Source organism: Castanea sativa, chromosome 8 (genome assembly GCF_040712315.1).
Source record: "Castanea sativa cultivar Marrone di Chiusa Pesio chromosome 8, ASM4071231v1".
In the NCBI taxonomy this organism is placed as follows: Eukaryota; Viridiplantae; Streptophyta; class Magnoliopsida; order Fagales; family Fagaceae; genus Castanea; species Castanea sativa.
In genome coordinates this window covers 17981095-18007531 of record NC_134020.1, presented here as the reverse complement: position 1 = coordinate 18007531, position 26437 = coordinate 17981095, and the positions used below count along the sequence as shown (strand labels likewise).

General features: G+C 33.9%; 2 protein-coding genes across 2 annotated transcripts; one reads left to right on the top strand and one right to left on the bottom strand.

Moving 5' to 3' along the window:
- The first annotated feature begins 2277 nt into the window (after window positions 1-2277).
- Window positions 2278-3427, top strand: LOC142607993 (uncharacterized). Its single transcript, XM_075779686.1, has one exon. It carries the CDS (start codon window positions 2573-2575, stop codon window positions 3059-3061), a length of 489 nt encoding a protein of 162 aa, XP_075635801.1. The 5' UTR covers window positions 2278-2572; the 3' UTR covers window positions 3062-3427.
- Window positions 3428-5011: 1584 nt separating this feature from the next.
- LOC142606739 (nicotinamide adenine dinucleotide transporter 2, mitochondrial-like) lies at window positions 5012-11157 on the bottom strand. The gene is made up of 9 exons (XM_075778074.1): window positions 10682-11157; window positions 10444-10527; window positions 9470-9576; window positions 8625-8673; window positions 8339-8451; window positions 6270-6364; window positions 5897-5985; window positions 5701-5795; window positions 5012-5579 (listed from the first exon to the last, which is right to left on the bottom strand). Exons 1-9 carry the CDS (start codon window positions 10758-10760, stop codon window positions 5346-5348), a joined length of 945 nt encoding a protein of 314 aa, XP_075634189.1. The 5' UTR covers window positions 10761-11157; the 3' UTR covers window positions 5012-5345.
- Between the last annotated feature and the right edge of the window lie 15280 nt (window positions 11158-26437).

Here is a 26437-nt window from a genome sequence, read left to right as displayed (position 1 = left end):
CATAGTCTGTGGTTCCTGCTCGTAGAGCTTATGGATGAACAGGTCAAAGTTAACCCCATTGTGAAAAGCAGCCAATAACAACTTGTTGTCCATTTCATCCACTGTCAAGGCTTCTCTATTGAATCGGGTAATGAAAGATCGCAAACTTTCGTTTTTCCCTTGCTCTATAGTCAGCAAACTAGAAAAGGAACGCTTGTGGCGTTGCCCTCCAATAAAATTATTGACGAACAACTTACTCAACTCCTCGAATGAGCCCATGGAATTTGGAGGTATTTTACTGAACCACACCCGCGCTGGTCCCTTAAGTATGGTAGGGAAAGCTCTGTACATAATCTCGTCCAGGACCCCTTGAAGGTGCATGGTCGTCTTGAAAGTAGCAATGTGATCACACGAGTCACGATTTCCATCATACGAATCCAAGGAAGGCATTTTGAATTTCGGAGGTAGGGAGTGACTGTTGATGGAAGCCGTGAAAGGGGAGTCCGTTCGGTGAACTAAATCATCCACTGGGTTTGCCCGCCTCATATTCTCCCTCATCTCATCCATGGCTTTTCTCATCTGGTCCATCTCCCTCTCCAAGTGCGGCACTCTCCTCAAAGCAGTACCCCTTGTCTGATTTTCAGACTCAACATTTTCTCCCCCACCTTCCTAACTCTAGGCTCATCCTTCCACGTGCCCATCGTGGTGCTGCCTCCTTAGATTGATCTCTATGTTCAACTCTTGATTCTGACGGGTCAATTATGCCATAGTGGCAGCCATGAATTGTATATGTTGAATAGAAGGCGGTTGCATGACAGGCGCTGATTGACGACAGCAGAAGGGATTACTAAAAGCACCCCCTACTCTCCTGGTGGCCTGGGCTAGTAGCCCTTGATCTTGTTCGAACCATTCAGTCTTTTGTCTGAGAAAGGCTAATCGTTGAAAACAGAACTTATAATCGAACGAAAAGAACTCCCTTTCCCACAGACGGTGCCAACTGATGATGCGAAGAAAATCAGTAGGCTGGATGCTTTGGACTTGAAAGGACTACTTGTTGTCTTGGTGGCTGAAAAAGAAAGAAAAACAATCAAAGGTAACCGGGGTTACCGGCTAAGAACCCTCCGATGGCAAAGTTAGTTTTCTCTCTATAGTTTTGGAGTTCCAACTTTTTAGGAAATGTCAAGCGTACCTTTGTTTTGTCTGAACGAATGTTTATATAGTGTCCTAAGAACAGTTATCAAACTTGTAACCTCCCCTGGATTTGAGGAGGTGTGAGGGTTCATAGATAACTTCCACAACTGCTCGGGAGTTACATATTTCTCACCTAACTATTATTGGAAGTTATGCGTATAATAAGGAGTTGTACTACATGCTCAGGAATTTTCCTAAGTGTCTAGGGTTCATCCAGGGATCCTCGTCCTGAGGACCTCCAGCCGAGCATACCTCGCATCTAAGGGAGGTCCTTCCTTTATGAACGACCTTTTCCATGGATGAGGTTCATGATGACCCTGGACGACATAGTAGGGTTCTTTCAAAACTTAACCACGCAAGACCTCATCCAAAAATCTCCCTGAATGGACAAGCTTCATGGACGAGGATCTTACAGCCTTCGATTGCTTGGTCTCGCCTTGGACGATCTCCATGGACGATTATTGGAGTTTATCCCCCATCATATATATATATATAACTTATTCTAACCTAAATTCCTAACCCTATTCTCAAACTTTCCTCAGCAACCGCTCCTCATCTCCTACTCCTCACCTGTCAAACTAATTCTTAGACGCTCTCTCTCCCTCAAAGCTTCCATGACCGAACCTTGATCATCTCAGTGTTGCTGCCACCGTGGTTTTGCTCGTAAAGCCCATGGCCAAACCTTCATCATCTCAGCGCTGTTGCCACCATAAACAAAACCATGGTTTATTCACTTTCTTCTTCAGTTTTTTTCTATTGGGTTTGGGGATTTAGATTTGGTTTTTAAGATCTGATGTTGTTGCTTGCATGTGCTTTGGTTTGGATTTTGATTTCAAATGGATTTGGATTCTATGAATCAATGGGTATGGTGGATTTTGATTTGAGATTTCCTTAAATTTTGTTGTTTGTGTTGCTGTGTGTTGTTGATGGGGCCCGTTGTGCTCGAGGGGCCCAACGGGGCAGGTACGGGGTTGGAAAAAAAAACCCGTTTAGTAACGGGCCGGGTCCGGATCACGGGTCTTGACCCACAAATCGGGTCTGGGTATGCAAAAACTAAGCCCGAATATGACCTATTGTCATCCCTAACTAAAATAGTAATTTGGCATATTTTTGTTTTTCCCATCAACCTTTGAAGCCCCAATCCATTCCACGCCTTGAAATTGCCAAAAGAAGAAAAGAAACAAAATCCAATCAAACAGAAAAAAGGTTTACCAGTTCCCGACAGATACCTTTCTTCTTTGTAGACTCAATCAAAACCCTCAATCACTCCCTCCCTAACAATCATTAACCCCATTTTCAAATTTCAAATTCACTGAAATCCAAGTAACTCTCAACACATAAAAGACCGAGACCGAGTCATAATCACAAAGAGAGAAAGAAAACTGAAGAACTTGAAGTGGAGATGGCGACACTTCAGAAATTCAAGCTACTGGCGACGCAATGCGGCGTGGCTCCGAGCCCCACTCGGAGCCCAAGGACGAGCCCAGTGGTCCAACTCCCTCGGCGCAAGACCACTCTGCGAATGCTCCTCAGCCGAAGCCGCTCAAACCCGCCGTTTCCGCCACTAATTCCGTCGATATTTTCACCGCAAAAGAAGGACAAGAAGAAGGAGAAAGAAAAGGATTCAATGGCGGTGCAGAGTCACACTCTCAAGGACCTGTTTGTGTCTTCGCCGCCTCTCGAAGAGACTCATGGTCATGGTGGAGAAATGGAAGAGAGGCTTGGTTTGATTGGGAGCGGAGGAATTGGAGCCGGTTTCGATAATTGGAGAGCCGGACCGGGTTCGCCGAAACCGGTCTGGAATGGTTTCCGCTACAGGTCGTTGTTAAGGAGGGCTTGGCGTCCTGTGCTGACTACTATTCCTGAGGAGTCTCTAGTCTCTTCTCACTAATTAATGAGGGCAAATTTTCGACATAACTTTTCAAGTTTACCCGCTAAAAACATGAGAACAATAATGTTTTAATAGTTGGGTTACTTCAGAATTTTGAAGTGTTCATGATAGAGCTTATCATGGGAACAATTAATAGTATATTTTTGTTCGTCTGTTGTTGTCGCTGCTGCTGCTGCCGTTGTCGTAGAGGCTAGATTCTGTTTCTAGTGTTAACGGTAATTAAGTGTCCTCGATCTGTATTTCCAAATTTCGTAGAAATGAAAACCGTGTATGCTACTTCTCAAAAAAATGTGCTGCTATATATTGCGTTAAGGTTACTATGAAGCTGAAGTTATATGAATCTATATATGATGCTGCTTCTTATTATTTTGTGTATTTACCATGATGTTAGTCTATTTTATGATACGTTTCTGGGACTCTAATTGTAAGAAAATCGGTTTAAAAAAAAAAAATTGTAAGAAAATCAGTCAAACAAAATAATGGACGTGATACAAGATTCATAAAACGGTCATTTTTAGACATGCATCATGTTTGTGTCAAAGTTCAGCGCACAAGCCAAAGCCAAAACCAAACCGAATCTTCAAAATAAATTCCGATGATTGTTGTGTCACATTTCATATCCAGGACCAGGGAAAAGCTGTTGCTTCTTCTTCTTTTGCCTTTTGTGATGATGGCCCTCTTGGACTGCTTTTCAAGACAAAGAATTCAGTGGAAAGTGAAAGTAAAAGTGCGTTGGACTAGAACTGTGGCTCATGGAAAGCAAGAGGATATTTGTTAAGGCTTAAGGCTAGAACCATCCACTCCGTGAAAAGGCAAAAGATAAAGCCACGCTCAGTCCAAGGCGGTCTTCGCTTCACATTTTGGAAATTCCCCCGTTTATATATTATTCTTGTGGTATAATAATAGTGTAAGAAATTTTGTGGGAGAAAAACTATTCTTAACCTTGCCTGTTTTTTTTTTTTCGTGTTTTTTTTTTTTAATAATTTAATAGTTGAAATACTTGAGATTTAAACATTAAATATTTTCACTTTCACACTAAAAAGTAAAATTGTTATATATAGTATTATTTATTTTGGGAAGCCATCACCCATGATTAAAGAAGTGGGTTGTTTTCTTACAAAATAAATTTGAATAGAACAAGTAGCGGGTAGCTAGCGGTGTTACTTTAGACATCTTGTAATATGTGAATTTCTTAAAATAGCTTCTTTTTTTTAAGCTAAAATAACATAGCTTATAAAAGTTAACAAGAGCGCGCTGTTTTTATCTTAAATTTTCATCCTTTGTATTAGTAAAATTCCTTTAGCCCATGCAAGACAGAATTTGATTGAGAAAATTGGGACTCGCCTTGGTCTCATGAGATGATGAGAGCATGAGCTTTATTGTTTCTCCACAGTTCGAACTAGGTCCAAGAATAGCACATCAACAATCAAATTATCAAAATTGTTAATTAAATTAAAATGAGACTCTCCTTCAGTCGTTTTCAATTTTAAGACTTGGGAAATTTCTTCACTGTTGCCATTAGAGTTTATACACATTAAATTACATTTAGGAATGTACTATTTGGACGACAAGTTAAGCTAAGCTCTGTTCTGCATGACTCCTTTAAAGCCTACGTATTTCAGATAAGAATCAAAGCAAAGCAAATCAAAGAGAATCTCTGCAAATAGACTTGCTAGCTTTAATCCAACTGGGATCTTCCAACCATCAATTTTATCAATATACATGGCAGTGCGGACGTATTGAGGATAATTCTGGACCACAACATTGAAGAAAAGCATAGAAATGATTGGCTCTGAGAAGAAATAATTTGTAGGGCTCATACTTAAAGTCGCTTTAGAAGATTCTTGCTCATCCAATCGAACTTACAACTTTTGCTTCAATAAACCAGAATTATTACTTTTTTTTTTTCTCTTGACAAACTCAATAAAATGCTTAAGTCCACAATCCGAATGAAACGAAGATATGGGAAGTACTAATTACAATATTGAACTCAAATTAAATTGTTTTCAAAAAAATGCAATTGCTTTTATTCACCTTCACATTTAAGTTATTTTTTTTCGGGCTGGACATTTTTTTTTGTTTTCAGCCGGACAAATTTAAGCTAACTGAGCATTTCTATTCTTTGGAAACAAAAATTCTCTAACGGTACAGAGGACAAAAAATTAGTCAATCACTGTCTTGCTGTTGGTCAATTGGGTTTTATGATTGCCGCGAGTTGGTGTCATAATCTCCTCCAGTGCATCCATTGCCCCGCGGAGACTTCGACATAGCCTTGGTGGAGCTGTCAATGCTTATTATCTGGAGGTATAACCCGCTCCAAGAATCTACGTATCATCTCGTAACTGGTAAATGTAATAACAGCGGATGGAGTTGTTCTCAACAGATTAGTTGCACAACCACGGTAAAAGCCAGTAAGGCCTTCCTTTCGGAACACCTTCTTAACACAATCAATAACCCCTGCATATCGGACTTCAGTATTTCTGGCCTGCCCTTGCTCTTGCAGCCGGGATCGCACTACCTGGTTATTTAAATTTCAATCAGGACAACAAAAACAAAGCATGAGAATGCTGGAAAGGGAGAGTTACTCAGGCATTAGGCCATACTTCAGTTTGGCAAAAGAAAAGTGCAGCCAAACATACCTCATGTGGGTAAGTCATCACGGAGGCAACTACTTTTGCTACTGACGATGCAACAGCAACGTTTCCTGGACTCAACGTATCAACTGTTGTGTTACCTGACAATTTAAATTTTTATGATCAACACCAATTAATTGTAAGAAAATACAGAAAATTCTAGCAGATTTAACCAAATAAAGAACTAACAAATCAGCAGTACCCCTTATTGCCATATAACACTTGATCTTTTCATATGCAGGAAATTGAATGGCAACATGACTTATCCCGGCCAATGAAGGAACAATGCCACTGTTTCAAACCAAAAAAATATCATGACAAAAAGGATACAGCATGGAGATTTTCTTTGTTGAATTAAAAGACGTGGAAAGCACACTTTAGGAATCGCTTTGAGCAGAATGGGTCTCAATCATTCTAACAAATCTTTTTATAATTTAATTTATAACCAATTGAAGTAAAAGAGTAGCTAGCTGCATTAATTATCACAATTATTCATAAATGTATTTAAGATTGGATCCCAGATACTAGTTATTTGCAAACTCACATAATACACATCAAACTAAGGAAGAACTTACCTATACAATCCTCGAATGCCTTCCTCATGTGCTATCCTTGTCAAAGCAGAAAGCATACCTTTGTAAGGAATTACATCCCGCCTCATTCCCTGTGTCTGAATGAAGATGAAAAAGAAATGAATATCCGAAACACCTCAAAGAAAGATAAAGAAAACATGATATGTCAGGAAACTTGGGTATTACCAACCATATCATGTTATTACATTACAATATCATTTTACGAAAGACAAAGCATATTCTGAGCAGCTTTCAAGCACAGAATCATCAGCTAATGCCTTATATTTGAAGACTACTTAAGACAATAAACCACAATGCTACTAACCATTTTGAGGCCCCTAAGTCTTGGATTAGGCCGTAAAAATGGTGGGACAGGACAGGTCATAGGTGGAAATCTTACTGACCAATAAAAACAATACTGCCATCCACTATAATTAAAAACAAGTGAATATATATAAAACATAGTTTATATATGTCAATTTGTTGATGTCTTCATGATATTCTTCTAATAGCTCCCTTTCCTTAATTTGGCACCTTTCTATAATTTTTTTTTCTTTAACACCCTTTTCAAAGTCAAGCACTCTTCCCAAAATCAAATTGTCCATTGATATCACGTTATCAACAAATCAACATATATAAACTCTGTTTACCATCTTACAATGTCAGGCTTATACAGCCCTTCATCTCATATGACAGGTTGCAAATTACAAGGATTGAAGATAATGTGATCTTTATGGAAGAGAGAGAGAGAGAGAGAGAGAGAGAGGGAGAGAGAGAGAGAGACCAAATCATGTTGTCTGATAGTCTACAAAAAAGTGAGGTATGGCTATACTAGGTTGACAGAAGGATCAAATATTGCAAGCATATCTTGAGTGAAAAACTGAGGAAAGAAACTTTGAGAAAGGAGGGTGAAAAAAAAGCATAAACTGTTATGAGTTGATAATTGGCTTCAATGTATATAATCCAATAATTACTATCTCATACACTCACAATAATTAATAGATATTCCAGTTCTTGTTTCCCGAGAGAAGTCAAAACAACGAATCCAGCTATATTAAAATAACCATCCCTTGGCATCTCAAAGAAATGCATTAGAGAGATGTATCTTTTATTATCTTAGAGAAATAACTTGCCAGCTTAAAAGTGATTGAGCATCAACCACCTGGGGCTGCTATTGAATTAACATTTCTAGCAGTCTTCCACAGAATCTCCACTTTGTCAATTCTAAATAAACCTTCCTGCTAAAATACAGGTATAGAACTTAAAGAAGACAGTTTTAGCTTCGCCATTTGGTTGCTGTATTGGTAACTAATTTTCCTTCATTGTGCATGGTAATTTTCTCCGCTAGACACTTTTGTGAAGGTCATGGATTCATAATTTCTACAAAAATTTGTGAATTTTCAAGCAATAAATCACAGTTTACAAGGAGGGAAACAAATTTTCACAAGTAGTGAAATGCAATCAACAGTGGTTATATTACTTGCAATGACAAAATCACTCCCACGTTGTAAACTGCTGTAGACATTCTTGCACATGTCTGAATGCTATGTCACAGCAAAGCATAATTTAATTGATTTAAAAAAATGTTTCATTTTATCCTTACATTGTAGCTTAATCATTCTAACTAATAGTGGATTCTGACAGTCAATAGTTTATTCTTTTTTCTTACTAGGCAAAACTTTCTTCTGACATTCACATAATAATCAAACTTATCAGCTCTTCAGGTAGGCAAATGCTCCTCTTTCTGATGTGTGAGAAAATGTTTTGTTTTCCCAATTTTAAAATTGAAAAGAGGCAGATATTGTTGCAACTAGAAAAACCAATACCTAGTGCTAAACACAGCTACAAAATGTATCTTCAAATGTCGTTTGACTGTTTAAAGAGGGAAAAAAAAAGGCTGAAGAGAATTGTTCATGATTTGAGCATGAAACCAGGAAAAATAATTGACTCAAACACAGCTACCATAGTTTCATATATTTAAAGGCATTAAAAACATCTTTTTTCTTTATTAAGTATGAATAATTTTATTGAAATGAGACAAGGCATTACAAACATAAGCACACCCAACTTACTTGGAGTCTGGTCTTAACAACCCACAATGGATTTGTTGTGATGGAAGTGGCAGCGCCAGCACCTGCAGCAGCTAGCATATTTGCACCAATTGTAAGTTGATTGTCGCTATCCCCTACAAAGTGGCAACAATGAATTGTAAAAGAAACCAAAACAACCAACCCAGCAAGATTCAATATTTTTCTTTACTCGGAAATATTTATAACCCACTTGATTGAACCATTTGCCTCATAAGAAATCAAGAGAACACACATATATTTCAAGTATGTAACACCATAAAACACAAACCATGTGAATGAAGTAGCCCTTTTAGTTGCTCATAAACTGTGAAGTAGACCTACATATGAAATGAGCACTTTGTCACTTGGGAAATTATGAGAAATACACAAGAAGAAACTTCCAAGTGTTAGCTACATGGAAAAGTATATAAGAAATCTCATTCTGATCAATTTAAGAGGGGAAAATAAAAATGTTCCCTATGTTTGATTTCAACTTGCCAAGAACCAACAGGATGACACATGGCAAGTAAATCGTTCTCTCAAAAGTTTTTTAAACATGATTGCCAATTACATGGTATTCGGTATTCCCTTTTCAACCTCTGATACGACAGTGGCAGCTAATTTCATGGTATTCCCTTCTTAACCTGATAAGTGCGTTAAAAGATTGGGTGGAGAACTTTGCATTCAAAGAGCCGCATTTACTAGCAGCTTAAGAAATTTGTTGGGCAGAAAAGTCCACTCTTTACAGCCAGCAACACAATTGAAGGGGATTGGTTGAAGGAAGAGGGTGGGGGAAGGGTTTAATAAAAGCTTCTTATAAGCCATATGGTGAAGGTGGGGGCTTTTTGAATGATAAATAGATTGAGACTTGTTAAATGCCACTAACTTAGTAAATGATATATTTTATAGTAGATAAAGAAAGCAAGAGGCAAGTTTGGGGTAAAATAGGTTCTAGGAAACCACATCTTGAGTCTTACTTTTTAGAATTCCTCTCATATTTATCTCTAATGATAACTACATATGCACCCAAGAGCATTTTTCACAGGGGAGAATTGGCAAGTCAATCTTGTATCTCATAAAAAGAAAAAAGAATCTGAGCATTTATTTTCAGAAACAAGTCAAGGAGGTACTCACTGCCCAATTTGGAAGTAGTGCTACAATTGTTGGTGAAAGGCCACGATACATTCCCTTGAAACCTTCAGTTCTTAATATGTCCTTTAGGCTTGTAATAATGATGCTACCTGAGTGTCCGCCAAAGAGATAAACACAAATAACAACAGCAATTAATAAGCATAGCAACTCACAGAATTCATCCTACAACTAAGAATAAACCAATTCTCCAAATCTCTATTCAGAGTGATAGCCATTTAGTAAATCTTCACCAAGCTCAAATTTTAGTTTGAACCTTGTCCAAAACTCAAAATATCAATCAAAAAGGGTAGCTCTTATAATTTCAACCTAGTACAGTGTTGCATATAATTTCAAGTTCTCATTATTGCTTCAAGTTCATGTAGCTTATACAACTTGTTAGTACCATAAAATTGATGGTTGGACTATAATACACAACATTGCGTTGAATCATCTCAAACAGAGCAACATAGAAACATTAAAACTTGCAGAATCAAATTTCTGGTATTTCAGGACATCACAAATGTGTATTAACACAGTCTAAGTATACCATATACAAAGGGTAGCAAGTCCATAAGAGTTACACGTATAATTTGAAGTTAGTACAGTACTCCACATAATTTCAAGTTCTCATTAATGCTTAAAGCTAACTTAAGTTCCATTTGGATTGAGGGGAGTAGAGTAGAAATGACCCAAAATTAGTCTATTTTTAGCTAACTCTACTCTACTCTACTCTCCTCCCTTTCCCATCAATCGAAACTGGCCCTTAGTCTGCTAGTTACTTGCACAAAATTGATGCTTGACATCACATTGAGTCATCTCGAACATAGCATTATAAAAACATTAAAATTCGCAAAACCAAATTTCTAGTTTTTCAGAACATCACAAATGTGTTACTTTAACACACTATAAATGATACATAAAGGAAGCAAAAGCAATTCCCTGTGTGAAAAGAGGTAGAGATTGTAGCATTATCAAACCTTTATGAACAGGAGGAAGGCCATGGACCTGTAGCCTTGTCTTGATAACATCCAGTGGGCACACAAAGGTGGCAGCAATAGCACCTACAATGCAAAAAACCCAAATCACCAATCACTCATTATTACATAACACAACACAACCAAATGTAATCAAAATGTTAAAACTGGAACCAAATTTGAAACCCTAGAGGAGTTAAAGCTACGAGAAAGAGAAAGAGATTGAAATGAAAAAGCTAACCAGCAGAGGCACCAGCACAAGCGTTGCAGATTAAATCTCTGGTGGTCGGACCATCACAAGAATCCCTAGTTCTAGTCATGTTGAAACTTTAGAAACCAGCTGGCTTTTTTTTTTTTTACAGTTCCTATGTTTCGATACAATCTAAGGAATTAAACATGGTTAGATCTATGTATTTATAGTTATGGTTTTGTTTTGTTTTGTTTTGTTCACATTTGAATTTTGAATTTTGACCAAACCCAAAGCTAAATATTAAGAAAAGAGAAGAGAGAAGAGTCAGAGAAATTTTGAGTTATCGTCTTTGAAGGGGTTGAGAGGAACGTGTTTGGGACTCTTATTAGAACGAGAATTCAATCAAAACTTTAATTTTCTAAGTATTTCTATTCTATGCATTGGCAGTGGGTATTGGGATTCGGATCCCAAGTAGAAGGTGTAAGTGTAACTTCCAGGCTTGCTCTCGCTCTACACTACTGTTCTGTATCTATATCCCTGAATTGCACTCTATTATTATACTGATATGTAAGAAAAAATTTTAAAGGGTAAAATACAATAAACTGCCCTAAGCTTTGAAGAAATATTAAGCACATCCACAATTTTTTTAAAATAACAAATTTAATCCTTCAACACAAGGAGAGTGTTTTACAAATTTTTAAAATACATCATCTAATTATCATCTGTTTTAAGGGTAATTCTTTTTAAATTCAGCCTTTTGCTTTAATTTTTTTAGTAGTTTCCTCAAATTTCATTGTTAGTTGTATATTTTATGCAAAGTACTACTTTCACAACATTTTTAAAATGCTTCCACATCAAAACATAAATAGTAAGTTATTATTGGTTCTAATTTAAATTTACAACTTAAATAATTTTTTTATATATAATATATGTATATATAAAAGCAGAGTCTTCATGTAGAAAAGCATGAGATTCTACCAAGTGATGCATTCTATGCAAAGAGAATTGAAATATTCTCAAGATAAGAACAAATTAAATATTGATTTTTTGTTTCATTTGGTTCGATGTTTCAAGGCTTTTCTAATTAAAAAATAAATATTCTTTGTATCATTTGGTTCAATGTTTCAAGACTTTTATCCTTCACACATATCACAAACCTATTTGCATTTTAATTCACCATTTTCACCTCTTGCACTTCTATACATTTATATATACATACCCATAACCCTTCATAGCAGGCGAAAATGGGCTTTTGCCCTTTTCGCGAAAAAAAATCAGCATGTTGCCCCCTTTCCCAAACTAATTAGGAAAATGTCCCTTTTTTGAAACTCAATTTTCTCAAAATCGAGTTAAGCCCTATAATGGCATTTTAAGGAGCCTATAGTGATGTTTTAAGGAGTCTATAGTGGCGTTTTGGAACTCGATTTCCATGAAATCAAGTTATAGGTAATAAAAAAATAATAAATAATAATAATAAAAAAAAAACTTGCATGGAACTCGAGTTCATGGAGCTCGAGTTCCAAACCGCCACTATAAGTTCTTAAAACGTCACTATAAGCTCCTTAAAACGCCGCTATAGGGCTCCAGAATTTTTTTTTTTTTAAACTCGATTTTGAGAAAATCGAGTTTCAAAAGAGGGGCATTTCCCTAATTAGTTTGGGAAAGGAGGCAACACACTAATTTTTTTTCACGAAAAGGGCAAAAGCCCATATTCCCCCTTCATAGCATCTTATGTCAAATACACACAGATCAAAAACGATGTCATTTACCATCAATCTTTTTAGCTCTAACATTGTTGTTTAATCTAATCCTACCCCATAAGAGTTGGTTACAATTAAGGAAGGGGGACTTGCATTTTATATTGAGTGACAACGACAATTACTTTTTTGATGTTAAGGTCAGACGTTGTGGATTTATGGGTTTTTGTAAATGATGTGATTAACTATGGGTATTTAGGATGTGTATTTTGTTTTAGAATTAAGGAGAAAGAGAAAGACATTTTTATATCAACTTTTATTCTATAATATTCCTCCAAAGTTTTTTTTTCTTCTTACTTCGATTGAATAATTATAATGGATATGTGTGTACAATTTATAATTGTTGTTTTTTATGATAAACTCATTAAAAATAAAGTTTTATAACAATTATGCTATAATACTTATACAACATTCTCCAAAACCATCTTACATAAAATATTACAACATTAGCCCTGCATCGCACAAGTAACTTACTAGTTGGATTCTAATTGTTGTCTAATTTTGCACCACATGTCCTATCTTTTTTTTTTTTTTTTAATTTTCAGGGGAGTTAAATGTTATGCAAAAGACAAAGAGTCTAATATAAATAAACCATAAAAAAAAAAATAATAATAAAAAACCCAAAAAAAAGAGTAAACCCATGTGTATATCCAAAAAATAAAATAAAAAAGAGAGAAAGAGTAAAAGAGTGAAACTCATGCATACATCTATGACTTAAATAAGGTATAATTTGAATCCATATATGCGTAATTATGTTGTTTTTAATTGTACCATGCATATGCATGAATTATACACTATTATATATATATATATATATACACACACACACACACTCAAATTAAGTCGAATTAGAATTCCAAATTAAAGTTCTAATTTTGTGTCATGTGTCTAGATTTATGTGGGGACTACACTATAATTATCCTTCTAGTTGCTCAATTCAAATCTGAAATTAAAGTCCAATTTTGCTTCATTTGTCTAAATTTAACTGGTACCATGTTATAGTTACCCATCACTGCCATTTTCATTAAAAAAAAAAACGTTGTGCTCCTTTTATTTTTTGCTGAATAAATCGTTAGGTTCACCTCCCCTTCTAGACTTCTACTTTTTACATTAAAATGCTATGCTTTTTTTTTTTTAATAAAACGTTCTGTTATTAGTTTTTTTAATATCAAACTCACAGGTTTACCTCCCCTTGTACAAGAATCAAACACAAATCTAAAAACCCAAATTCCTTCCTCTCCTACTCAACCCAAATTCCTTCCACGCCAATTCAAGAACCTTAATATACAGATCCCCTCTTTTTCACTGAATACTATGGAATTTGAAAGGGATCTCTCGAGATCAATAATATATGCTTTTGGGTTTTTCCGTATTTTATATAGGAAAAGGTTCTCCTTCTATTCCAATTTTACTTTTCTTGACAATTTTAATGGTCTTGGTTTATGCTTTACAAAACGCATTCCAACCATTCCTAACGTTTGATGACTCCTTTCTTTCATCTACCTATGCTTTCCTTTAAAATTATATAATTTTTTAGTTTTCCCATGATTGATGTTGCATGTTTATTTTCTGTTTCATAACAAGTTGCAAGGAAAGTAATAATTTTTTGAATTGAAAATTTATGTTTCATAAGATTTTTAAAAATATCTAACGTTTTAATGTTGAAATGTCATTAATAACATTTGTGTGTGGTGTAATTTTTTTTTTGGTTACTAGGAGATTGTCATAAAATTGGGAAAGTCTATCAGCAACGAAATTAGGTATTTTGAATGGCTTATCTTCAACAAAGGTTAGCTATAGTGAATATAATAAATCTTCAGAGATAAGAGTTTTGATTTTTGTATGTTATCAATTAGGTGATGATTTTGGCTTGGTTTTTGTGTATGTTTGTGTTGGTTGTGTGATGTTTAAAATGGGATGACGTACTCTCTCTTTACGTGGGTAGGTTGATATATGTGGATTTAGTTTATAATATGGCATTACAATTGCTTGAGAAATGTTATCTTCGAAAGACACTGGTTGTTATCTATCATATGGCTCAAACTGCACTATTTGAAAATTGTCATGATCAAAATCTTAACATTGTTGTTCATGCTATCTAACTCCCATTCTATTTCTGCTTCTAACAGGTAGATTTATTAAACCATGGCATTTTGGCAGTCCAACACAAACATGTGACAGTTGTGGGGCTATTTCATGGAATGAAGAGAGGAATGTCAAGTCAAGAAGACCATTACAACCAAAGTTTTCATTGTGTTGTTCAGAAGGATTAATTTATTTACCTTTATTAAAACATGCACCTCTACTTCTTGAATAATTATTGATTTACTGTGGCCCTTCATTTGTAATAGTATATCTAATACATTTACACTTTATTATAGCTGTCCGGTATAACAATGTCCAAATGATACAACTTTCTTGATCAAATATCTGATGCTAAGGAGACGTGGAAAATTAGAGTGAGAATATCTAGAATGTGGAAAGTAATGAATAAGAGAAGTTGAAATAACCTCATCAGTCTTGACATGATCTTTATCGATGAAAAGGTTATTATACTTCACAACAATGAAATGTTTGAATCTTTCAACTATTCATTGTATTTGTTATATAATATGTAAACTAACTTTTGACTTCCATTTTTTTTTTTTTTACAGAAAAACTTAATGCATGCAATTGTAAGAAAGAATGTGTTTCAAGAATTTAGTGTCATCCTACGTAAAGGAGGAACATTTATCATTTCAAACTTTAAAGAAATCATGACAAATAAAGGTTATAGATTTGTTTCAAATGACCTGAACATCATTTTCCTGTTAACAATTTCGGTTAAGGAATGCAATGAAGAAAGTGAACTCATACCTATGCATGCCTTTGAATTTGCAACATATGATTGTATCAACAGTTGTTTGAATGATAATTCTTACTTAACAAGTAAATCATATTTTACTTCACCTCTTCTCTATTAATTAATCAAAATTCATCCTTCAAATATATTTTTAATATATACAAACTCTTGCATATATAATTGGAAAACTTACTGCTGCTAGACCCATTGAACAAGTTCACTTTGGCAACGGCTTTACAAATATAAGAAATCTTCAAGTGCTACTACCTCAATAAGGAACATTTCATTTTGATTACAAATAATGTACACTTTATCTTAACCTTTTAATGTCTATTGAACGCTATAATGTACCATCATGGACAAAGAACTAAAACTTTCATTGTGGGATGAAAGTGCTGAAACAATTACTGAAAATGACTTCAAAGAAGGTGAAGCCCCATATATAATTATTGTTACTTCAATGACTATAAAAGCATTCCAAGGTAACAAAAGATATATAGTATATGTATATATAACGTTTTTTATATATAAAAAAAATCTATATGACAAATTCTTCAACGTGTTTTGTGGTTTTTCTTTTCTAAGGCAAACTGAATCTTAACACCACAAGTGCAAGTAAAGTTTACGTCAATTTGGACATTACAAAGATTTCTGAGCTTATTGACAGGTTCATAAACATTTACTTTACTAATTCTCTATGATGGATTATCAATGGATTTTTTTTTTATTTTAAAAATTGATCTCTTGCTTTGTTCAAATATAAAGTTGTTGAGGATGAATACAATAATGTTGTTTGATATATTCCAGAATCTTACAATTTGAATCAAAACTGATAGTGCAAACTACGATGTAATTGGAAAAAATTAAAGCCTTGAAACATGGAAGGAGTAGGTTTTCTTTATCTTGAACTATTTCAAATTTAAATCTTTATTATTCAATCAAAACTAACTACAGTGAATGATTTTGCAGGAAAAGATTTTTACTTGTTATGCTAATATTGTAAACATAGAAACAGAATTTGGGTGGAATCATGTCAACTTTACAAACGAAAAGTAAAACAACAAAATAATTTGTTTTAGTGTGATACTTGCAAATTTGAATCTCAGTTCCCTATGCATAGGTGACCAAATTATTCATTACTTATACTTTATAACTATAAAATGACTGCATAGGAAAACCAAATGATAATTGATTTAATTATAAATGTAAAAATAACCTTATTACATTTCCAAACTTCTCTCATTATTATATTCAGTTACAAAGTCCAAATCCAAGTGAAGGATCATATTGCGACGACTTCTTTTGTTATTTTTGATAAAGATGTAAAACAAAATAATTCAAAAAACTGCTTTGCAACTTTCTTCAAAAATATTATTTTCACTCCATGGGGTCGCGAGAACATCTAGAATGACATGGCGCAACCCGTTCGGACACCGGAACACCTAAAGTGACTGTTTCAGCTAAAATGACCAAAAATGCCCCTAGTCAACCCGGGGTTGACCCAAGGTCAAAATCCTCAAAAAACAATATTTTTCATGGTTTTATATCAAACCCGAGCTCCTCGAAGATTTTTAGCAACTTTGACCAAATTTGACTCGAAGTTGACTCTTGGTGGGCCCAAGAAACCCTAATCTTGATCCTGTCATCAAAACGGATTGAGACCAACTATATTATGAATATAATTAAATTCTCATTCTAACGACTGTTCATGGGTCGAAATCGGAGTTAAAATGGTTGAGATATCAAGAAAACTGTAAAAAGCGCATCAGCACGCTTCCTGAGGCTATAACTTTTGATCTAACTATTGTAATTTTAATTTCTTTAGTGTTCTGAAAACTATACATCTAGAGGTTTTTAGAGACACCAAGATCGCCTCAATCTGAGTCCCAGAAGACCTCCAAATGCACGTCCGAACTTGGAACCAAAAAGTGCAACAGGACGAATTTGCTGATGTCACGATGACATTAGCCCGACAGTCCTTGTAGGGACGCCTGGCCCAACCAGAGCACCTACAAGGTGCTTTGTGCCTCGTAAAGAGTGCCAAAGGCTATAAATAGCCCTTGGCACCCCAGATTGGACCAGAACGGAAAAAAGGGGTTTTTAGGAGCTGTTTAGGTATTTTTTTCGGCTTTTTCCCTCTCTTCCCAACATAGTTCTCCACCAAAAACACACACAAAAACACATCAAAACTTCTTGATTTCACCAAAAATACAAGGCAGTGTTCATACCCTCCATTTTCCTCACCTTGGTTCTATACTTTGAGATATAGGGGTATGGATGTAGCTTTTTACCCTTTCTTTTTGCTTGAATAACATGATTTATTACTTTCTTTGACATGTTCATTGCTTTATCTTGTTTCTAGCATGTTCTTAGCTTAAATCCATGTCCTTCCATGCTTGTTCATGTGTTATTTGTCTCGATCTACATGTTTTATGTTTTATGCCATGTTTTCTCATGCTTTGTTCTTTTTTTTTTCCCTATGTTGATATTGGGGTTACATGCTCACATGTTTGTATGATGTTTTTGGCTATGCCATGTTTGAATCTATGTTGTTTATGTGTACTTTGCCATGTCTATATTGTTAGGTCCTCGTCTTCACATGCTTATATGCTTGGATTCATGTTCTTTCATGTTTAGGTGCTAGGATCTACATGTCTACATGCATGTTTTTATGCCTACATGTCTCGATCTATGTTTTCATATGCCTACATGTTTAGATCTATGCTCTCTACATGCTTTATGATATATTCAATGTGCTTGTGCGCTCCATGCCATCTTTGTGTGCCTAGACCTAGGCTATGTTTGTCATGCCATGTGCTATTGTAGCTCTTTTGTCTCTCTTTCTTGTGTTTTGGCCATTTGGTAGGATTTAGATCTTGACCCCTTTATGGTCTTGGTCATCATTCGTACACCTTAGCCCATATCAAAGAGTTTGGATCATCTTAGTTGCATGTCTACATTTGCTTGCTTCTATGTTTTATCTTTCATGTTAGCCTCTCTGGTTCTAGGCTTTACCACGCTTAATGCCCTAAGCGGGTTTGTGGTTGTGTGGTTACATCTAACGCCTATGAGGCTTTGTTTGGATTTAACCATTTGGGATGCATCATAATGATGCCGGTTGCTTTGGGCATGTCTTTCCCTTTTTCTGCTCCGTGCAATGCTATACTTACCATGTTTGTTCACACCACCTGTTAGCTTTCTATGCATCTTTACACGCTTGCTCACCTGTCCATGCATGAGTCTTGCTTGCTAGTGTGTTGTTTATTCTTCAACTCAATGAAGTTATGGACATTCGATCCAAACCAGCATTTGTCCCTTGTGGACACCATCTTTTGTTTGCTTGCTTGTCTTCTCGCTTATTTGCTTGCTTTTTTGTTCTCTTACTTGCCATGTCTATCATGCTTATCTGTTTTATGCCTCTATTATATGCTCTTTGCATCTTTTCCTTCCTTTTCTTGTACACACATGGAGCGAGGACGCTTGGAGCTAGGGCACGGTCTCCCAAGCACAAGCAAAAAAGGCGCGGATGCAAGCATGTAGATATGAGCCAAGCAGCTACGTCCAATAGGATTAGGGGTCTAGCTTATCCCATTTGGTTATGTACTCTTTTAAAACCCCATTCTTTTCTCCCTCCTTTCTCTCTTAGATGGTTTGTATTAGGTATATTATGTCGTGTATCATTCATTTCTCATCTCTAGAGTATGGAGACCCATGTTTACTTTCCTGCACTTATATTTTGGGTCATGCTCTAGGGATGTACGCATTTACTTTCCTGCTCTGTGTGCTTGCATTGTGCATGATGTATGTATATAGATACCTACTCCCCTTTTCCGGTGTGATTGTCACAGTTCATGTCACCTAAGGCAAAGCGATGTCTAATTTTCGCCATGAAAGTAAGGTGACATGTCGCCGAATTTTCGCTGTGGAAATCTAGTACTTTGCTTGAATGCCTTAGGAAAGCATAAATTAGGACCACACCCATTCAAAAGCCAAACCTCAAAACTCCCATGCATGAAAAGCCCCGAAAGCCAATGCCAAAATCATGTTTTTTACTGTCAATCTCCAAAAATTAAGGTTTTATCAAAACAAAAGACTGTCCTCAGATAGGCGTTGTGGAGTGTCTAACACCTTCTCCACACATAACCAAACTTCCGGACTCAAGAATCAAATTTTTTTGCCATCCACGTTAAATTAGGAAAAATGCCATTTTTCTTAACCTAGGATTGGTAATAAAATCAACTAGAAACAGGTGATCAATCACACCTTAGAAAAACCCAATGATTGGTGGTAACTTCACTTACCTTTGGTAATCACCTAAAATTTGGCCAAGATTCCTACCACACCTCCAAAGGTAGAGCTACCCTCCTTCACTGAGAGAGAGAGAGAGCACCCGAAACTCAGCGCAATCCACCCGCATGATCATCGAGAGGGGCCTCCAATGAGCCTCGCACGTGAGGGAGCATCGCCAGGGCGGGCGGTTGAATGAAGGCCCACGATTCTCTATTTTGGGCCGGGCGTCGACAATACTAACAAACTTTGGATTTTACATCATATTGTGCGGAATCAAGAGCCAAATAAAGTACCTTAAGAAATTCAAAACTTGCTTGGAAAATCCTATACATTCCATATAAAAGTTGATGATTACAATGTCAAAGAGGGATGGGAAGCTTACACTGTCACAAGTGTCTTTAAATCTGAGTCTAATAAACACTCAGGAGATGTTGCTAATAGCATTTAGATGAAACAATTAGAAATACTTGTTAGCTATGACCAAACTATTGCAAATGATTCTATCAGTACTTCAAGTATTAAATTACTTACAAGCTTGAAGGATGTGGCTGATGACAACATAGTAGATGACATCTTTGGAAATACACAATTGGTAAGAAAACAAAAACTCATTATTAATTGCTTCATCATAACCTTTCTTTCTCATAATGTTTTTTTGCTACCCTTACAAGAATTTTAAATATTTATGCACAATAAACAATCAATCTAAAACTGTATTTTCCCCTTACTTTGCAAAAAGATCTTACAAAAAAAGATCCCCCCAAGTAGATTTCTAACAACAACACAGGCAGCTCCCAAAATAAGAAGAAGAAATAATTGCATATGATATGTCCTAATAATTTTACTTCTATGGTGTAATACATATGAAAAAAATGAACTTGTGGATTAAGTTTTGGGTTTGTGTTAACTGAGTTACCATAACCAGGGACGGACCCACAATGGGGCAGTGGGGGGCCATGCCCCCCCCCCCCCCCCCACCAAAAAAAAATAGTATACATATGAAAATGTGTTTGTACTTGAGACTAATGATTGTTTGAATGCACTAGATTTGGCAGCACTATTAATGCTGAATTTTGAGTATGCATCATTCTTTTCGCAGAAGCAGATAGATGAAATATACATGGGAGGCATTATTTGATCGAAATAGATGTTAGACAATAATTATAAAAGTCTTTGGTACTGAGTCATTAAATTTAGTCTTTGTCACTTTGTGTGGTGTGGGTTGTGTGGCTAATATATTATATATATGAAATTGTGTTTGTCTCTTGAGATTTAATTTAATTCTTTGTGTAATTGTGATTTAAGTCTTTGATTTTGTACATTGAAAATGAGATTGCTACAAAATTTGGTACAAAATCAATCATAGATGACTTTAGAGATTTAAAAGAGCGTTGAGTTCTATTTTGATAATGTGTTGAAACGCTTATTTTGTATGTTATACTTTGTTGATGTTTTTATAATATGAAATGTTTAAGAAATACTTATTTTGTATGTAGTATTTTGTTGAATATGAAATAAATGTTAGCTTTTATTTTCTTTTTTTTTTTGGTTTTAAGCTTTGGCCCCCCTCAAATTCGAATCTTGGTTCCGTCTTTGACTATAACTTAATAATGTATTATTTGGTTTGCATTTTATGTTAGATTTTGTTCATGAACTTCATGATCTATAACAATTTCTTTTTTCATTTTCTAAACATTGTTTGTTAAACTTGGTAAAAGTTTTACAATTATGATTTCCTTAATGGTTTGCCAAAAGGAATGATTTATGGATTGTCCCTCATAGGAGATATCACATAGAGGAGAAACTTTTTGCTATAATTAATCTCTACTATGTTTTAACTGGAACTTCTACAGTACAAATATGTAACTAAGAACATATATGTAATCGCAAGTACAAAACTACAGGCATGCTTAGCATGCCATCAACCTCATTGAAATTTATGTTGCATAAGGGATATAAGAAAGTTATAAGCATGCCATTATCCTAATTGAAATTTATGTTGCATGAGGGATATAAGAAAGTTGCGTTGTTTTCACCTTGCAATAGAAAAGACATGATTTAGTTTAATTATTCAAATTTCTTAATATTCTTTATTTAATGATAGTATATGTTGAAGAAATCGTTGTATTTGTCTTGAGTAAACCATTATTACTATCTAAAATCAGTATCTATCTAAATTGTTAATATTGAAATTTATATTACCTAAGGCCTATAACAAACAATTGATATTTTGAATTAGACTTAAATATACCTATTCAAATGATAAATATAAGAATTAGCTAAATATTTGAATTATGCTTAAAAATTACAAACAATGTATATTAATCATGATAACCTTTTAAATGCTTTGATAAATGCTTGTGGGGTATAGGGAGGTAAGGGTTGGGGTTCAAGTCTTCAGGAGGGAGTTTCACACACGTATACACTTAGATTAGACTAGAGTAAAAATTCTATCTTGTATATATAAAAAAAAAATCATGATAACCTTTTAATTTGAGTAATCATGGATTCGTATTTGAACAAAAGAATATATGTTGATAAACGAAAACAATATAGAAAAGTTATTTGTTGCTTTCAACTTGAAATACTAATGACAAGATTTAGTTTAATTATTATTTATAATCAGAAAAAGTCACTTGATTTTCATTTTCCAAATGAAAGTTCAATCTCTGAACAGTTGAGTCATGGTAATGAATATCAAACTGAAAAATTCTTTGCGATGCTTTTGATGTTGATATACATCTGTAGTCAAGAAATGTTTTTATTTCATTTTTTTTTTCTACTATAGATTTTGTTCCATCATTTGAATTGTGGACCACATGTTCTTCCAAAACAGTAGTAACACGATTTGTACCTTTACCAATGTACTTGAAAAATTATTTGCTGGCCTTTGACTGATTAAACCTTTCAACATTTAGGTGTGACTGATACTTCACCAGTAAGTCAATATTGTATTGGACTACATATCGGTTATCTAATTTCACACTATTTTTCAACACAATGTGGCCATCTTCCTTTTTTTTGTAAGTTGGAAAGCCTTGGTCATTAACGATGATTTCATGAACAAAATATTAAAAAAATCATTTGATATTTTTAATTAGAATTGAATATACATAATCGAATGATAACACATTATAATTACTTAAAATCTCAATTTTGCTTATAAACTACAAAAAATATATGTTAATATGACTAATCACAGCTTCCTACTTGAGCTGAACAATATACTTTGATAATGAGAACAAGGAAAACCATGGTAAAAGTGCTTCCTCATGCTTAAAATAATGTTTATCCCTATTGAAAATAATAATAATAATAATAAATCTACCACTAATTTCCCAAAAGAAAAAAAGTTAAGTTGACCTAAACACTAATATTAACTTTAGAGTGTTAATGTTAAGGAATAGAAACATCAAAGTTCAAAGATGTACAAGTACCTACTACATGTTATCATTAACATATTCAATTCCACGATTTGATCTAACCAAACACTTCACACATCCAAATTCATTAAGAACCATTTTCAATACAAGAATCTAGATAAGTCTAACCATTTGACTAATAAAATTCATGTATATTTATTTAAAAATTATAAAAACACATTATTATCATTTATTGTAATTTAATATGATCCTATGAATCTTTAAAAATCATTTTATTATAAATAGCGAATGAAATATTAGAACACTATTTCAAACAAAAAAAAATTATGAACACTTTACAAAATCTTCTTAATTACATGTTGGTGGAAATATTTTCAAAGGTGAGAAATGATTCAGCAACACTATTAGGAAATATCAAGTTAAGGTATAACAAAAAAACCTTTTCAATGTATATATACTAAATTATTATTCTCTATATAAGTTGTGCATTCTATTAATTCAATTTATTCCTTTTTCTTAATCAGATGCAAAAGCTTCAATGAATTAACAGGAAAAAAAAAATGGTCCTCCAAAGAATTTGACTCACTCCATATTTCAGTCACCCAGTCCTACTAGATGACAAAGCAAAAAAAATTGATTTTTTTCATGTTATAAAGCAAAGAATCCCCGTGCACTACTCATAATGGGAACATACAAATACTTCTTGAATGAAAAAGTCATTGAAAGAAAAAGATTGATTGAAGAAGTTGTTGCATGTATAGTCATAGAGTCATGCTGCTGTGTGAATCAAATCCTAAAGGTATAGGTAACCTTTTGAAAGTTTTGAATGATAAACATAGGAAGCATAGGCTTCTAAAATACCAAATAATACTTCAACTACTTGCAGCAGGAATTGCCATGTATCAAAGTCCAAACTTTCAAGCTTACCAAAAAAGTGGAATAGGACATTGGAACCGTGATGAACCTTATCCTTATGATTATGAAGAATCTGTGGTTACGTGCAAGAGATGCTCGATTGACCTAAAAATGTTTAAGTTGGTGAATAAGTTTTTTTAAGTTTGACAAACAAAAAATATATATTAATGTCCCTTTATATATTTTAAATAATAAAATGCAATATTCTCTTTTTTTTATTCATTGTTTTATCTAATGCTATTCTCTGTATGATAAACCCAAAAAAAAGACCAATAGCATCACTTAAATAATAAAATGCAATTTTTTTTCATTGTTTTATCTAATGCTATTCTCCGTATGATAAACCCAAAAAAAGACCAATAGCATCATTTAAATAATAAAATGTAATTTTTTTTTCCATTTTTTAATCTAATGCTATTCTCTGTATGATAAACCCAAAAAAAAAAAAGACCAATAGTATCACTTAAATAATAAAATGCAATTTTTTTTCATTATTTTATCTAATTCTATCCTCCGTGTGATAAACCCAAAAAAACAACAAAAATTGACTAATAGCATCACTACAATTAACCATCGCAAGGGCTATATACTAGCATATATTAATAGTAAAATTCAGAGAAAGTTTAATTAGAATTCAATTTTGCTATATGTGTCTAAATTTACGTGGGGACCATACCATAATTACCCACTTAAGTTTTTACCATGTATCCACTTAAGTTTTTTAATTTTTTTTCTTATAAAAAGTTTTTTAAATTTTGTGCCAAGTGAGTTAATGAATGCAAAATACTAAGGGTCTGTTTGATTTAGCATTTCAAACTCACTTTTTTATATTTTAAACAACATTACACACATTTTCACACACATTTTCACCCACACGTATTTCAAAAAACTATAAAAATCTCATCTCAAACTACTCTACCAAACACCCCCTAAGAAATTAATATTAATGAACTATAAATTAAAAAAACAAAAACCAATCACATATACTCAAAAAATCACCAACAACAAATATTACCACACATTCTATCTTATTAAAAATTAGGAAAAAAAATGATCATAAGTAGTATTAAATTTAGGTAAGAATTTTAATATCTGACTAATTACGTTTACTTCTAAAAATAATAATATGACTAATTATTATATTTTTATGATAAAAATTATATTTAATTTTAAATGTATCCATACGTATGCATGTGTTACATGCTTCATTTTTTTTTTAAATTGACTAATTTTTTTATATCTTTATGATAAAAATTTTGTTTAATTTTAAATGCATCTAGGTTTAGTTTTAGTTTATTTTTCTTTGACTTTTTGAACTAATAATATTTTTTTAGGGTCTGTTTTGATTGAGAAGGGAATGGAGGAAAGTAAAGTAGAGTTGGCTAGATAAGTTCATTTGGCTATCAAATAAACTTATTTTTCAATTGTTGGATTCCCGAATTCCACAAATTGTTCACACCACAGAAGTGAGCGATTGGATTCGAATGAATGTAACTGCGTTTGCGTTTTGCTCTTTTTATTTTTTTGCAAACGTTTCAGCTTTAATTAATTATTTTAATTAGTAAAATAAATTTTTTTTTGCATTGTTCATGCACTGTAGAGTACTATTCATGCACTGTTGAGCTGTGAATGTTGACTTTCTGCGTGAACACTGAACAGTGCACGGTGCACTATTCACAGGACCCACATGCATAAATTTCAGCAACTTTTTTATTAAAAATAGGTCCTATAGTACTATTCACACATCTAAAAATTATTTTAGTACAGTATTTTCAGTTTTCAATTTTCAACTGTATTAAGACGGATAAGTCTATTATTGTGCTTATCGATTAAAGGATGATCATTTCCGCCTCCCTGGTTGGATCTTATGGACTCCAAACAGTGACAAACTTAATATATCTGGTGACTCCAAAGTCCAAAGGAAATTCAGGCTTCCGAAAAGATTGTTTGCATCATCTTGGTAATTGATTGATGGGCTTCTCTATACCTCAACCAATGTAAATGCCAAATAATGGGCTCTAAGGGAAGGCAACTGCGGCCCGGGAACTTGGGATTTAGAACCTTAATTCTTTTTTCTTTTTCTTTTTCTTTTTCTTAACTAGAAACTTAATTCTTGAAATTGAATGGAAATTGATTCCATTCAAGTAGTTGGTTTATGAGGTTTTTCATTGTCGGACTCAGACCATCCTATTCCTTGCTAGATAGTAGCAAGTTTATATTAAGCAGATATTCCATACTAATAGTAATAAGTTTTTTGTCGCCAATTAAGATATTTGGAATCTAAATTCTGCTTACATCATAAATCAATTTTTATTTTGGTCTTATGATAAAAAACAATGATCATGAAACAGACATCATAAATTAAAATTTTATCATACCTAAATAATAATAATAATAATAAACCAAGTATATGGATAGACTTGCTATTATGGGAAGCTACTCTTGTATGCTTTATGTACTCTTTTGGGCTCAAAACATATCAATTTTGATTTTTAATCACAAGCAATATTATATACACAATAATTGATTTTTTTCCTGTTTTTTTAGAGAACATCATAATTGAGTTGATAAAATTTTATTGATGCTTATCTGGACCCACTATGACATCCATTTTTTACCT

Bases quoted from the DNA above. Each gene is read 5' to 3' on its own strand.
- LOC142607993 (XM_075779686.1), top strand. From the start codon at position 2,573: ATGGCGACACTTCAGAAATTCAAGCTACTGGCGACGCAATGCGGCGTG.
- LOC142606739 (XM_075778074.1), bottom strand. From the start codon at position 10,760: ATGACTAGAACTAGGGATTCTTGTGATGGTCCGACCACCAGAGATTTA. The intron at 9,577-10,443 runs GTTTGATAATGC...GCGGACACTCAG, and splicing joins CCTTCCTCCTGTTCATAAAG to GTAGCATCATTATTACAAGC. The intron at 5,986-6,269 runs GTAAGTTCTTCC...GGTTTGAAACAG, and splicing joins GGCATTCGAGGATTGTATAG to TGGCATTGTTCCTTCATTGG.